A 14,710-nucleotide genomic window follows, 5' to 3' on the forward strand; every position below is an offset into this window, starting at 1 on the left:
TTCCCTGATGGAGATAAATATATTTTTTGTGTGTCCTCTACAAACCGCCTGGCTCTGATGAGACCAGTGTTCTTACAGAGAATAACTTTGCTTTGAAACAAAACAAACAACCTTTTGACTTGGGTAAACTTTAGAGTATATTAATTGTGATTTACTCTGGCCTTGTAACATTGTAAGTGGAGATTTTTTTTAAAAACTGCATTCGCTGAAACCAGTAATAAGGTTCAGACCTATTGTTGCAAGTTCTGAGTTTTCTTTCATATAAATATGTTTGTTCTTTTGTGTGGATAAAGCCTAACGTGGCAAAAAGATGTCAAACACCTAAGTGTTAAGGAAGCTAAAATGAAGATGCTGCATGAACAGAAACCTTGTCCAATTTTCATTACTATAGCACCATCACCTATAACAGTGCCAGTATACAGTAGATATTACATAATGTTTTGGAATGAATGAGTGGAAAATGATATGCATTTTTCTCTTCTGCATCCTCTGAAAGATTTCATAATGTGCAAAGTATGTAAAGCTTTATTTATATACAGATAAAATAATCAGAGTTTATGATCTACATGTTTACTTACCAGCCTAGAAACTCCGTATGATTAAAAATTGAGATTTATTTTAATAACATGACTAATCAGTTTACTTAACCTAGAAATGAATGTTATCTAAGAACAAGCAAAGAATGTTAGAATTTAGTGTCTAGGAATTGTTATTTTTTTCCATCTCAGTCGTGTATATTTTCTGTTTTAGCCACTTTGGAGATTTGTTAATGATACCAAAGACAAAAGAATGTTAGTTTATAAATCTGAAGATATCAAGAATGTTTCACGTTTGCAGTCTCCAAAAGTGTGTGGTTATTTAAAAGTGGATAATGAAGAGTTGCTCCCAAAAGGGTTAGTAGACAGAGGACCACCTGAAGGTAAGGCTTAAAGACTGTATTTCAAATAAGAAACAAACATATTACAATTGACTTCAATAGTTGTTATTTGATAAAAAAATAACATGATTGTCAAGTAACTATAGTATTTGGCATGCAAATAAGAGTTTTATTCCAGAAATTTTCAACTTCTTTTGTCTATGATGTCAGAGTTGAAAACTCTAGAAAATAATGGGAACAACAAAGATTAGACTTTTAAAAAGATTAGGGAAAAGGGAAATGGAGTGATCCGAGGGAAAATATTCTTGCAGATATTTAGAAATGATAATAATGGTGGAAAGACAATCTTTAGAGTTTATAAGAAATTAATTGGTAGCAGGAGAGACCTATGTATATACTGCTTAGAATACAAGAAGGTTATATCCATCTTGGGACAATCTATTTAGGGTCATTTAAAAAACATAACCATCTTGGAATTTTACTGCCCAAAACACCCCTGGTTAGGTTTTTTTGTTTTGTTTTGTTTTGTTTTGTTTTGTTTTGTTTTTGCAGTGCAATCTCGGCTCACTGCAACCTTTGACTTCCAGGTTCAAGTGATTTTCCTGCCTCAGCCTCCCGAGTAGCTGGGATTATAGGCACGTGCCACCAGTCCTGGCTAATTTTTGTATTTTTAGTGGAGATGGGGTTTCACCATGTTGACCAGGCTGTTCTCAAACTCCTGGCCTCAAGTGATTCGCCCACCTCAACCTCCCAAAGTGTTGGGATTACAGGCGTGAGCCAACGTGCCAGGCCAAAGATGGTTATGTTATTACAATATTATTAAAATATATATTAGCATTTTAATATATAAATAAATTCTTAATTTATTTCACAAGAAAGTTGTCATATTAACACAAACTAATTTTCAATGTGAATATTTTGACATTTTTACTGTTATTTTGGTTAATTCATAAACTTCTTGTTGTAGAATATGACTGACAGCTTCATAGCCCAGCATTAGGTGAATGTTTTACTCTGTTGAGCACTATTTGTTTATTTATTTATTGATTTATTTAGAAATGGAGTCTCACTCTTGTTGCCCTGGCTTGAGTGCAATGGCATAATCTTGTCTCACTGCAACCTCCGCACCCTGGGTTCAAGTGATTCTCCTGCCTCAGCCTTATGAGTAGCTGGGATTACAGGCAGACGCCACCATACCTGGCTAATTTTTGTATTTTTAATAGAGATGGGGTTTCATCATGTTGGCCAGGCTGGTCTCGAACTCCCATCCTAAGGTGATTCACCCACCTTGACCTCGCAAAGTGCTGGGATTGCAGGCCTGAGCCAACATGCCCGGCCTTACTCTGTTGAACACTTTTTAAAGTTTCTGTATTTGAAAAATTAAGAAGGCACTTGTCCTTGGTTTTGAATTCTACAGTGTTTAAACTTTATGTTACTTTTCACTTTTCTGTCTTCCTCCAAATTGTTTTTTTTTTTGTTGTTCAAGATCCTTTAGTGATATTAAGCTCACATAATGTTTGTTTCAAAAATATATTAGATTTAAAGTGTTACCATAAAACTCCTTGTTTTGGTGAATTTTGATTTAATAGTGCATACAAATTCATATTAGAGCTTGTTCATCGAGTGAAGAGAAGAGCTGACCCAGATCCCATGAAGAACACGTGTAAATTATTGGTGGTAGCAGATCATCGCTTCTACAGATACATGGGCAGAGGGGAAGAGAGTACAACTACAAATTACTTAGTAAGTATTTGATATTGCATCAAGTAATTGAAAAAAAAATTCTTGTGGGTGGGTACATTCCATGAAACTTAATGAAACCAGATCTGTTCCAGATACTCTGTTATTTCCCTAAAATATTTGAGGGATTTTCTCTGAGGTTTTTATGTTACTGTATGGAAATTATAGTTTCAAATTTATGACAACCCATTTTACTCTCGAACTAATATTTTGTGCATGTTAGAATTTATGCATATAGGCTTTGGGAGAGGTTATAATGTAGTCTTCCTCCTTGATATAAGTGAGCTCTTTACAAAACATTACTGCTATCATGGCAGTGAACCTGTGGTGTCACATGTGAATGTAAAAATATGTATTTGCATGAACCCATGTTTATCTTTTGCTTATATGTATATTTCAGAGAGGAAGGTGAATTTTGTTTGTCATGTTAAAGACCTAGTCATTGGACTTCACTTGAAATAGGTGGGACTTTCGTGGTCATAACTAGCTCTAGGGCACAGAAGTGAAGGAAAGATGTAAGAAGTGCTGATGCTGGATTTTTAAGCATGAACTATTATGATTTTTTTTTGAGACAGAGTCTTGCTCTGTTGCCCAGGCTGGAGTGCAGTGGCACAATCTTGGCTCATTGCAAGCTCCACCTCCCAGGTTCAAGCCATTCTTCTGCCTCAGCCTCCCGAGTAGCTGGGACTACAGGCACCCACCACCATGCCCGGCTAATTTTTTTGTATTTTTGGTAGAGACGGAGTTTCACCATATTAGCCAGGATGGTCTCGATCTCCTGACCTCATGATCTGCCCGCCTTGGCCTCCCAAAGTGCTGGGATTACAGGCATGAGCCACCGCACCCGGCCGAACTATTACAATTTTTTTTTTTTTTGAGACGGAATCTCGCTCTGCTGCCCAGGCTGGAGTGCAGTGGCCGGATCTCAGCTCACTGCAAGCTCCGCCTTCCGGGTTTACGCCGTTCTCTGCCTCAGCCTCCCGAGTAGCTGGGACTACAGGCGCCCGCCACCTCGCCCGGCTAGTTTTCTTTTTTTGTATTTTTAGTAGAGACGGGGTTTCACCGTGTTAGCCAGGATGGTCTCGATCTCCTGACCTCATGATCCGCCCGTCTCGGCCTCCCAAAGTGCTGGGATTACAGGCTTGAGCCACCGCGCCCGGCCAACTATTACGATTTTTAAAATCTGGGAAATCATTTTTCGTTGACATTTTTTGCTAGTATGACCTCATTCGTCATGATTACTTGGCACTGATGAAAATGTTGTTATTGAGGGAATAATGGAGAATGCAGCTATTCATGAAGCAAGAAGAAGCTGGGGCGGTAAAGATGTCTTTCTCATTGCCTTGCTTTTCCCATGCTGTCCATTTTATTCATACCCTCCCTTACCCTTCTTTCCCTTCCCTTCCATGTCAAGTGGATTTTTTTGTTTGTTTGTTTGTTTGTTTGACACAGAGTCTCACTGTGTTGCCCAGGCTGGAGTGCAGTGGTGCAATCTCAGCTCACTGCAACCCCCACCTCCTGGGTTCAAGCAGTTCTCCTGCCTCAGCATCACAAGTAGCTGGAATTACGGGTGTGAGCCACAGCACTCGGCCCCATATCAAGTGAATTTATTATGAGGCTAGTAAGAGTCACTGTGATTCTTGTTCCTAAGATAGAGATTCTTACTTTAAAAAGCTTCTCTCTTAATCTGGGTTTTGTATTAAGGGGCTCCTCTTATATTACTTCTTTGTTCATTACACTACAAATATGAATATAATGAGAGATCTAGTCTTGAAATTTGTACTTTTTACAATTTCTGAGACATAACTTGTTTCACAGTTGCTGGAACAAACCTTATCAACCCAGTTTTTGAATAGTAGAATATTCTCTTTGAGAAAAAAGATAGGTAATTAGCATTTTGTTCTTTCTCATGTCATTTTCCTTGGAAACAATACTGCCTTCCTTCTCCAGTTTTCCCAAATCAGAGAGCAAAAGAAGGAGGGTTGCTGAAATGAACCTTGTTCTTTCTGGCTGTCTTCTTACCCATTCCTCAGTGCTGAACTTTTCGGGGTGAGAGTGGGGGAATAGGGTTGGCAGTTGTCTGCCACTGCACCTTACTTGTTTCTGGTGAAGACATTTGAGGTACTCACCAAGAGACAGAGTGAAGATGGAATTCTTTTTAGAAGGGAATACGGTTGACCCAGGAACAGTGCCGGGGGGTGGGGGTTAGAAGCACTGACCTTCTCTCTGCAGTCAAAAATCCTCATGTCACTTTTTTTTTTAGACTCTGTTGCCCAGGCCGGAGCGCAGTGGCGAAATCGTAGCTCACTGCGGCCTCTATTGCCTGGAACAAAACAATCTTCCCGCCTCAGCCTCCTGAGTAGCTGGGACAACAGGTGTTCACCCTTCCTGGCTAAGTTTTTTGATTTTTAGTAGAGATGGAGAATTTCTCAGGATGGTCTCAAACTTCTAAGCTTAAGCAGTCCTCCTGCCTCAGCCTCCCAAAGTGCTGGGATTACAGGCGTGAACCACTATGCCCAGCCCCTGTATAACTTTGATTCTCCAAAAATGTAACTACTAATAGTCTACTATTGACCAGAAGCCTTACCAATAAAATAACAGCCGATTAACACGTATTTTTTATATGTATTATTACTGTGTTCTTACAATCATGTAAGTTAAAGGAAAATGTTATGATGAAAATCATAAAAAAAAAAAAAAAAAAAGCTGGGCATGGTGGTGTGCGCCTGTAGTCTTCTGTTACTCAGGAGGCTGAGGTGAGAGGATTGCTTGAGCCCGGAAATTCAGGCTATAGTGAGCTATGATCGTGCCACTGTGCTGTACCCCTGGTGACAGAGCAAGACCTTGTCTCTGAAAAAATAAAATAAAGAAAAATCATAAGGAAGAGAAAATGCATTTACCATTCACTAAGTGGAAGTGGATCATCATAATGGTCCATGTTGAGTAGGCTGAGGAGGAAGAGGAAGAGTTGGTCATATTGTCTCTGGTGACAAAGGCTTAAGGAAATCCACATATAAGTGGACACTTGAAGTTCAAATCTATGTTGTTCAAGAGTCAACTGTATTTCAGGTATATTGATTGACTTTTAAATTTAATTTTTATTATTGATTGAAACGGTAGTTTTACAAAAGCCTGTTACTCATCATTTTGGTTCCATGTGCAATTGAGTACCTGAAATTTAGGTTAAACTATACCATTGTTTTATTCTGGTAACAGCACTTTAAGTTTGGGGCCAAAGGTTGGGAATACTCAGATATAGTAACATCTTAATGCTAGTTTTTGTGAAAGTAGAAACTTCTGCAATGGCCTCTAAACTGAGATTTTTTTTTCCTCCATAGATTTTATATTGCATTGCCAGGAGAGGTAAAGAGCTACATAATGTCTTTTTTCTTTTTTAAATACACACAGATAGAGCTAATTGACAGAGTTGATGACATCTATCGGAACACTTCATGGGATAACGCGGGTTTTAAAGGCTATGGAATACAGATAGAGCAGGTATTTATCAATAGATATGGCTTATATTACTCACTTAAGTTATGTAATGTAAATATTTGTGACTTGTATCCAAAACCCAAAAACTTGTCCTTAACAATAATTATAAATAAGTTTTCTCAAATGCCAGTGATTTTTCTTCTGATGAATTGTGCAGTATTTTTGATGTTAATTAGTTCTAGATTGTGAAGTTTTCTGTCCTTAGTCTCGCTTTAGGTAGAAAGCCTTTTACGCTGCTGTGCTTTGTTCCTTCTTTGAATTCATGGCCTTTTTATTCTCTGTAGTTTCTTTCCCCCCTCTGATTATGCTTAAGTCTTTCGTTAAAACTGTGACACGTACCGTTGAATCCTTAGTCAGAAAATTTACTAAAAAATACTGGGTACCTTTGCAAGGCTGTATTTATATATACAGAACCTTTAGGTTCTTTCCCCTCAGATGTCTCCTGATTTCTTGTAATCTGTTAACAGAATGTGTCTAGCAATGTTATATTAGTGTCATCTTAATAGCTCATATGAAGAGTTATTTCAAATTGCTAAGACTAAAAAGACTTCTGACATAGGGTATTACTTTGGGCAGAGAGACATTTTGATATGTAAGTTATATAAATTGTTATCTCTGTTTTTTTTCCAGGCTTTTTGTAGTAAACCATATTTTTATAAGTTCTACAGTATAGAATTTAGAGGTTTAAAAAATTTTTTTAAATCATTCACCATATTTATAAATGTTAAACTTTGATATTTTTTGTATAAAACTAAGAGATTTTTCCCTTTTCATTCTCTTTCAACTGTTTTGCATTTTCTTTTTAAGTTATTATTTGAATAGGTAACATACACACAGTACAAAAACCAGTGAAAAGTAAGTCTCTGCAACCTGTTTATTGTTAAACCAGTTCCTTTCCCCAAAGACATTCATGTCACTAGTTTCATATGTATCTTTCTAGAGATGTCATATGCATGTATAGTGTATGTATATGTCTGTATTTGACACAACGGTGCTATACAGTACACTTTTATACCTCGCTTTTTAATTTCACAGTATGTTGGAGAGTACTTCATGTTCATGCATGTAAAGCTGCCTCATTTGTTTTATTATAAATAGCTGCATCATGTTTGAGTTTTAGGGACCCTGTAAATTTTCTTTTTGCTTTAGGCATTTGGAACCAATTGAAGAACACAGGAATAATATAGGAGATTAAAACATTAACTTCTTTACATCTGATGAAGGATGGATTGGAGGATGTGGTTTAGATGTGCATCATGGTGGGCTTCTAAGTAGTTGTCCCAGATTTGACCTTGACCAGCCACCATCAAAACTGCAGAGTCCACCCCAGTAAGCTTACCACACAGTGGCAGAGGAGACCAGAACAGGCAGGCAGGCAGGCAGGCAGGGAAGAGAGACACACAGAAACTCTGAGCTGAGCATAGTTTCCTTCTTTCTTTATCTCACACTTTCTAATGGGAGCCTTTGTTACTTTTTTTCCCCTTCTTTGCAGGCTTAATAGGAATTTATCTGAAATGCACATATAAGGAGAAGCCTCTGTTCTTAGTCTTTTATTCCTTTGATGCACAAAGAGATGTATATTTTATTATTCTTTCCTAAACTGTTGACTATAGTTCTAATAATTATTTTAGGCTCCTGTAACCCAAGTTCTTATTTTTTCAAAATAAACATAGAGGATATGAAAATGTAGGAGTACATTCATATTATTATAAATAATTAATTGACATGTTTTCCATACCATATGCTTCTCTGTTTGTTTCAAACATTGAATATTAGAACTGAAAAATTTATGAATTTTGGTTTTAAAATGTTTTTTTCTAGAACAATTCTTTTTTTGAACAGATAAAATAATGCAGTATTCAGAGTCTTCTGACTTATTTTGGAAGTGTTCTAAGTATATTATCTCTTTAAGTATAGATTCGCATTCTCAAGTCTCCACAAGAGGTAAAACCTGGTGAAAAGCATTACAATATGGCAAAAAGTTACCCAAATGAAGAAAAGGATGCTTGGGATGTGAAGATGTTGCTAGAGGTAGGTCTTGGAACCCTGGATATTAACACCACTTTATGATTTCTGCTATGTGGATTGTATATGTTTTAATGAAGGAGCATATTGAAAAAGATGGAAACCAAGAAGCAATCTCCCCCAGCTGATCCAGCAGGAACCTCATCCCATGTAACAGCATACACAACAAATAACAAAAACTCCGTGAAAAAGAAAAACATTATAAAGCAATGCTGCTGCTTTTTTTTTTTTGAGACAGGGTTTCACTCTTATTGCCCAGGCTGGAGTGCAATGGTATGATCTCAGCTCACTGCAACCTCCGCCTCCCAGGTTCAAGCAATTCTCCTGCCTCAGCCTCCTGAGTAGCTAGGATTATAGGCATGCACCACCACGGCCAGCTAATTTTTGTATTTTTAGTAGAAACGGGGTTTCTCCATGTTGGTCAGGCTGGTCTCGAACTCCCGACTTCAGATGATCTGCCTGCCTCGCCCTCCCAAAGTGCTGGAATTACAGGTGTGAGCCACTGTGCCCGGCCAAAGCAGTGCTTCTTAACCTTAATATCTTTGAGGATCTAATGAGGCAATCAGTGGATCTGCTCTAGAAAATAACATGGATACCGAATATATAGAGTTTTTGCACACTGTTTTGTTAGTTCGGGACACTTAGTTCAGGGCTCTCTGAAGCTTGTCAATTTATCTTTTAGGGCAGTAATTATCAAACAGGTTATGAACATGTATTGGACAGTAGAAATATAGCTTGGAGATCTGAAAGTTCTCTACAGGAATTTAAAATTTTTGTGTTTTTATTCTGGCGATTAATCTAAAGATGGCTAACTTAATCATTTTACATCATTTGGAGTCTTGCTGTATAACAGGATACTGCCATGTGATTCCAGTGTCTTGAGTTTGTGTGTGCTATTACTTTGGTGTAGAATGACTTTCTATGAAGTGATAGTAGTTATATTTTAATGTGTTGGTAAGTGTATTAGTTTCCTGTTGTTGCTTTAACAAATTATCACAAGTGGAGCAGCTTAGAACAACACTTATTTATCTCATAGTTTGCATGGGCTAGTCCAGGTATGGTGTGGCTCATCTGGATTCCTGTTCAGAGTCTCATGAGGCTGAAATCAAGTTTTCAAAGCTTTAATAGAATTGAAGGATATTATAACTCTTCATCCAGATGGAGAAGCATAACGTGCAGCACCTGTGTGGTACTCATTCATACCCTGTCTAATTTGATCTGCTGAGCACCCTGAAAGGTTGATTGAGACAGCATCATTGTTGTGAAGAGGCTCAGCAAGTGTTATTGTTTATTCCAGCTGACATGACAGAGCAGCATAGGCTGGGGGACTTAACAGAAGTTGGGGTTTTCACAGTTCTGGAAGCTGGAAGTCCAAAATCAAGGGATCAGCAGGGTTGATTTCTTCTGAGGCCACAGTACTTGTGGTGTAGGTGCTGTCTTCTCCCTGTGTTCTCACATGGTCTTTCCCTCAGTGTGTGTGTATTCTGATCTTCTTATCAGGACACCCGCCATATTGGTTTAAGGCCCACCCATATGACCTCAGTGTACCTTAATTACCTCCTTAAGGGCCCTGTTTCCAGATAGAGTCACATTCTGGGGTACTGTTGAGGGTTAGGACTTCAACATTTGAATTTTGGGGTGGCACAATTCAACCAGTAACAGGAAGATTAAATGACTTGTCTGGTTAGTCATACAACTGGTAGTGGCAGAGGTCGAATTGAGCACAGATCTCCTGACTCCTAGAACAGCTGAACCACTGTGCCTGTGTGCTTTTCTGTGGGCCTCCAGACAGCCCATGGCAGGGGAGGAACCAAAGAGAAGAATGACTTACGTTGACAGATGCTCCTCTCCAGTTTTCTTCCCTGAGGCTCCTAGAATGTTCTTAGAAGCCTCACCCTTTTACCACGGAACTATCAGAATCCCCATGTAACCACACTTCATTCCTCATATAGGGCTCTCTGGCCTCTCATTTAAAGCATTTTAAACATTGAGGGTTTTGGCTAGTAATCCCAGCACTTTGGGAGGCTGAGGATGAGGCTGGTGGATTGTTTGAGCCCAGGAGTTCAAGACTAGCTTGGACAACGTGGTGTACAAAAAATACAAAAATTAGCCAGGCATGGTGATGCACGCTTTTGGTACCAGCTTCTTGGGAGGCTGAGGTGGGAGGTTCACTTTAGCCTTGGGAGGTCGAGGCTGCAGTGAGCTGTGATTGCATCACTTCACTCCAGCCTGGGTGACACAGCGAGACCCTGTCTCAAACAAACAAACAAATAAAAAAAACCCCAAAATTAAGGTTTTTTAAACTTGGAGACGCTGAATGGTTATGGTAGAGGTTTTTAAAGTAATGTATGAAGCCCTTTTAAATTGAGAAAAAAAAATCCTCTCAAACCTGCAGCGTTGACTTAAATGGATGTAAAATCTTTATTTTAGTAACATAAAACTGGGTATATTTGCTTTTCTATAAGTGTATATTTATATAAATGACTATATATTATGACGCTCAAAAAAGTTTAAGATTAAAATTTCTGTAAAACCAGATGAATCCTTGAAATACTTGAGAGGGATCTGTGTTGGTCTGGGGTGCTGCAATCCCGTTAACGAATTGGAGCATCTCTAGTCCTAGGCTGTATGTCTTCAGAACAGCCCTCGGAGGAGCAGTGAGTTAGTTCTGAACAGCTGGAGCAAGCTCCCGAACTCTTCCCTTTTGTGCTCCTTGCCAGATGACAGTGTCTGCCTCTCACTGGTGCAGGTGGAGTGCTTTAGGGAAAGAGCAAAGCACTGCACGGGGTTGTGATTGCTGGTGCTGAGCTGCATGCGGCCATGGTTCTGTTCTGGAATGTTTAGTTGATTTAGATTACATCTTTGGTCTGATGTAATTGTTAATCTAAGAATGCTTTTTTTTTTTTTTTGTCTTTCAAAGCAATTTAGCTTTGATATAGCTGAGGAAGCATCTAAAGTTTGCTTGGCACACCTTTTCACATACCAAGATTTTGATATGGGAACTCTTGGATTAGCTTATGTTGGCTCTCCCAGAGCAAACAGCCATGGAGGCGTTTGTCCAAAGGGTAAGTTTTTCCATTTCTTATGTGAATATGATGCTGGGATTATAAGCTGATTAGATTATATTATAATTCTGTATTTAATAAGCAATTTATCTTTGTTTCCTTTTGACTTTAGCTTATTATAGCCCAGTTGGGAAGAAAAATATCTATTTGAATAGTGGTTTGACGAGCACAAAGAATTATGGTAAAACCATCCTTACAAAGGTATGTTCTTTTATTTTTAAAAGAATAGTGTTAAGAGTTTATTGTAGTAGAACCTCAGTTATATATTTATGTAGATAATTTTTTTTTTTTTTTGAGACGGAGTCTGGCTCTGTCGCCCGGGCTAGAGTGCAGTGGCCGGATCTCAGCTCACTGCAAGCTCCGCCCCCCGGGTTTACGCCATTCTCCTGCCTCAGCCTCCCGAGTAGCTGGGACTACAGGCGCCCGCCGCCTCGCCCGGCTAGTTTTTTGTATTTTTTAGTAGAGACGGGGTTTCACCGTGTTCGCCAGGATGGTCTCGATCTCCTGACCTCGTGATCCGCCCGTCTCGGCCTCCCAAAGTGCTGGGATTACAGGCTTGAGCCACCGCGCCCGGCCGATGTAGATATTTTTTTAAAAATGTAATATATACTGTTTTTTCATTTCTGCCTAAAGAAAATTTATATATTTTTGTGAGATATATGAAAAAGCATAAAGAAGAAAATAAAAATGGCCTGTCAGCCTTCTTTTGAAACATGTGAGGACCACTGCTTTTCTCGAACCCTCCGTCCTGGAGCCCTCTGACCTGCAGCAACTCTTAGAGCTCCCTGTCTCCTAGTCCTGCGGTGCAGCTGTCATTCAAGGCATCCCACACCCTCTTATTTTCAGAACCCCGTGGTCTCCCTCTTTCTCAGTGCCATCATTTTGGTGTAGTGTATCTTGTAGGAGCTTCCTAAGAAAAGGTATATGACCTGCATATTGTTGGGATTTCACATATCTGAAAATGTCTTTATTCCACTCTTAAGCCTGATTGATAATTTTGGCTGAGTATATTCTTAGTTCTCATGTTCTCTGTGGTCTTCTGTGCATGTTGCTTTTAAAGAATCTGAAGTCATTTTGAGTTCTTATCTTTGTACGTCACCTGTTTTTTTCTCTGGAAGATCTTATGATCTTGTTTTTCTCCAGCTGTGACTGTTGAAATGTGTTTGACTACAAATAACAGAAAATTAAATAAGCAGTGGTTTAAATAAGGGGTTTATTTGTCTCAGTCAACAAGAAGTTCAGGGATAGCATTTTCCGGGTGGTACAGCAACTCAGAGGTGCCCTCAGTGGCTTAAGAACAAGCAGGAGGTCTTTGTCTTCATGCATGTCACCTCATGGTTTTAAGATGGTTCTCTTCTGTGTTAGAGAAAGGAGGAGAAAGAGAACATGGCTAGCCTAGTCTGGCCCTTCTAAAAAGCTTCTCTGGAGGCTTCATCCTGGCTTTTGTTTACAACTTACTGTACAGCACTGGGTCACGTGGCTGCCCTTAGCCTCAACGGAATGTGGAAAGGTGGCTATTTTAGCTGAGTATATTGCTGCCCTGAACAAAATTAGGGCTCATTAAGGAAGAAGGGGAGAGAGATACTGGTAGGAAATATTAGTATCCAATATACTGATTTTTAATTTTTATTTAATTTTTATTTTTTTTGAGGCAGAGTCTTGCTCTGTGGCCCAGGCTGGAAGGCAGTGGCACCATCTTGGCTCACTGTAACCTCTGCCTCCCGGGTTCAAGTGATTCTCCTGCCTCAGCCTCCTGAGTAGTTGGGATTACAGGTGCCTGTCACCACACATGGCTAATTTTTGTATTTTTGTTTTAAGTAGAGACAGGGTTTCACCATGTTGGCCAGGCTGGTCTCATGAACCCCTGACCTCAAGTGATCCATTCACCTTGGCTTCCCAGAGGGCTGGTTGGTATACTGCTATTTTGACTATGATGTTATACTTGGTGTATGTTTATACTTGGTGTAGGGTACAGGAAAATATTTGCAAAAGACACATCTTGAGAAAAGACTGCTATCTGAAATATACAAAGAGGCTGGGCATGGTGGCTCATTCCTATAGTCCCAGCACTTTGGGAGTTCGAGGCAGGAGAATCACTTGAGCCCAGGAGTTTGGAACCAACCTAGGCAAGATGGTCAGACCCTGTCTCTACAAAATTAAAAAAAAAAAAATTAAAAATTTCCATATGTATAAAGAACTGTTAAAATTCAACAATAAGAAAATGAACAACCTAATTTAAAAATAGACAAAAGAGCAGAACAGATACCTCCAAAGATACACAGATAGCAGAGAAACATACGAAAAGATGCTCAGTGTCATGTGTCATTAGGAAATTGCAAATTAACAACGAAGCTGGGTGCAGGTGTACATGCGTGTCGTCCCAGCTGCTTGCGAGGCTGAGGTGGGAGGATTGTTTGAGCCCAGGAGTTTGAGACCATCCTGGGCAACATTAGTGAGACCCTGTTTCTATAAAAAACTTTTTAAGAAACCCAACAACAATACGCTATTACTAGCAGCCTATTAGAATGGCTAAAATCCCAAACACTGGCAACACAATTCCAACAAGGCTATGGAGCAACAGGAACTCTTCATTAATTGCTGGTGGGAATGCAAAAATGGAGCGGCCACTTTGGAAGACAGTTGGCAGTTTCTTTTTCTTTTTTTTTTTTTGGAGATGGAGTTTTACTCTTGTCACCCAGGCTGGAGTGCAGTGGCGTGATCTCGGCTCACTGCAACCTCTGCCTCCCAGGTTTAAGCGATTCTGCCTCAGTCTCCCGAGTAGCTGGGATTACAGGTGCCCACTGTCACTCCTAGCTAATTTTTGTATTTTCAGTAGAGATGGGGTTTCACCATGTTACGGGCCAGGCTGGTCTTGAACTCCTGACCTCAGGTGATCCGCCTGCTTCAGCCTCCCAAAGTGCTGGGATTACAGGTGTGAGCCACCACACCCGGCCATAAGAATGTTTATGGCAGCTTAATTCATAATTGATAAAACTTGGAAGCACCCAAGATATCCTTTAGTTGGTAAATGGATAAACTGGCACATCCATACAATGAGAAAAAAATAAAAAGCTATTAAGCCATGAAAAGACATAGAGGAACCTTAAAAGCATACTACTAAGTGAAATAAGCCAGTCTGAAAGGCTACATACTATATGATTCCAAATATATGACATTCTGGAAAAGGGAAAACTATGCAGACTATAAAATGATCAGTGATTGCTAGATGTTGGGGGAAGGAGGGAAGAATAGGTAGAGAGCAGGGTAACTACTCTGTATGATACTTTAATAGTTGGTATAAGACATTATGCATTTGTTGAAACACAGAATATACAGCACAGTGAACCCTAACATAAACTATGGACTTCGGGTGATTTAAAAACAGGTGGTGGCAGGAGCCTATGGTCCCAGCTACTCGGGAGGCTGAGGTGGGAGGATCACTTGAGGCCAAGAGTTAGAGGCTATAGTGTGATAACTGCGTCTGTGAATACCCACTGTATTCTGTATT

At 39.4% G+C, this 14,710-nt stretch overlaps 1 protein-coding gene across 3 annotated transcripts in view; it reads left to right on the top strand.

The window, feature by feature from the left end:
• ADAM17 (ADAM metallopeptidase domain 17) overlaps positions 1-14,710 on the top strand; it is a 67,238-nt gene that overhangs the window by 29,374 nt on the left and 23,154 nt on the right. The window contains exons 5-10 of one of the 3 annotated variants that reach the window (XM_028831980.2): positions 751-919; positions 2,487-2,620; positions 6,026-6,115; positions 8,030-8,143; positions 11,058-11,202; positions 11,315-11,403. In XM_028831980.2, coding sequence (XP_028687813.1) covers positions 751-919; positions 2,487-2,620; positions 6,026-6,115; positions 8,030-8,143; positions 11,058-11,202; positions 11,315-11,403 — 741 coding nt within the window. Of the gene's footprint in view, positions 1-750; positions 920-2,466; positions 2,621-6,025; positions 6,116-8,024; positions 8,144-11,057; positions 11,203-11,314; positions 11,404-14,710 lie in introns of those variants that run through there. The other 2 variants (XM_077960161.1, XM_077960163.1) reach the window with 2 other exon arrangements.

Source organism: Macaca mulatta, chromosome 13, assembly GCF_049350105.2.
Source record: "Macaca mulatta isolate MMU2019108-1 chromosome 13, T2T-MMU8v2.0, whole genome shotgun sequence".
In the NCBI taxonomy this organism is placed as follows: Eukaryota; Metazoa; Chordata; class Mammalia; order Primates; family Cercopithecidae; genus Macaca; species Macaca mulatta.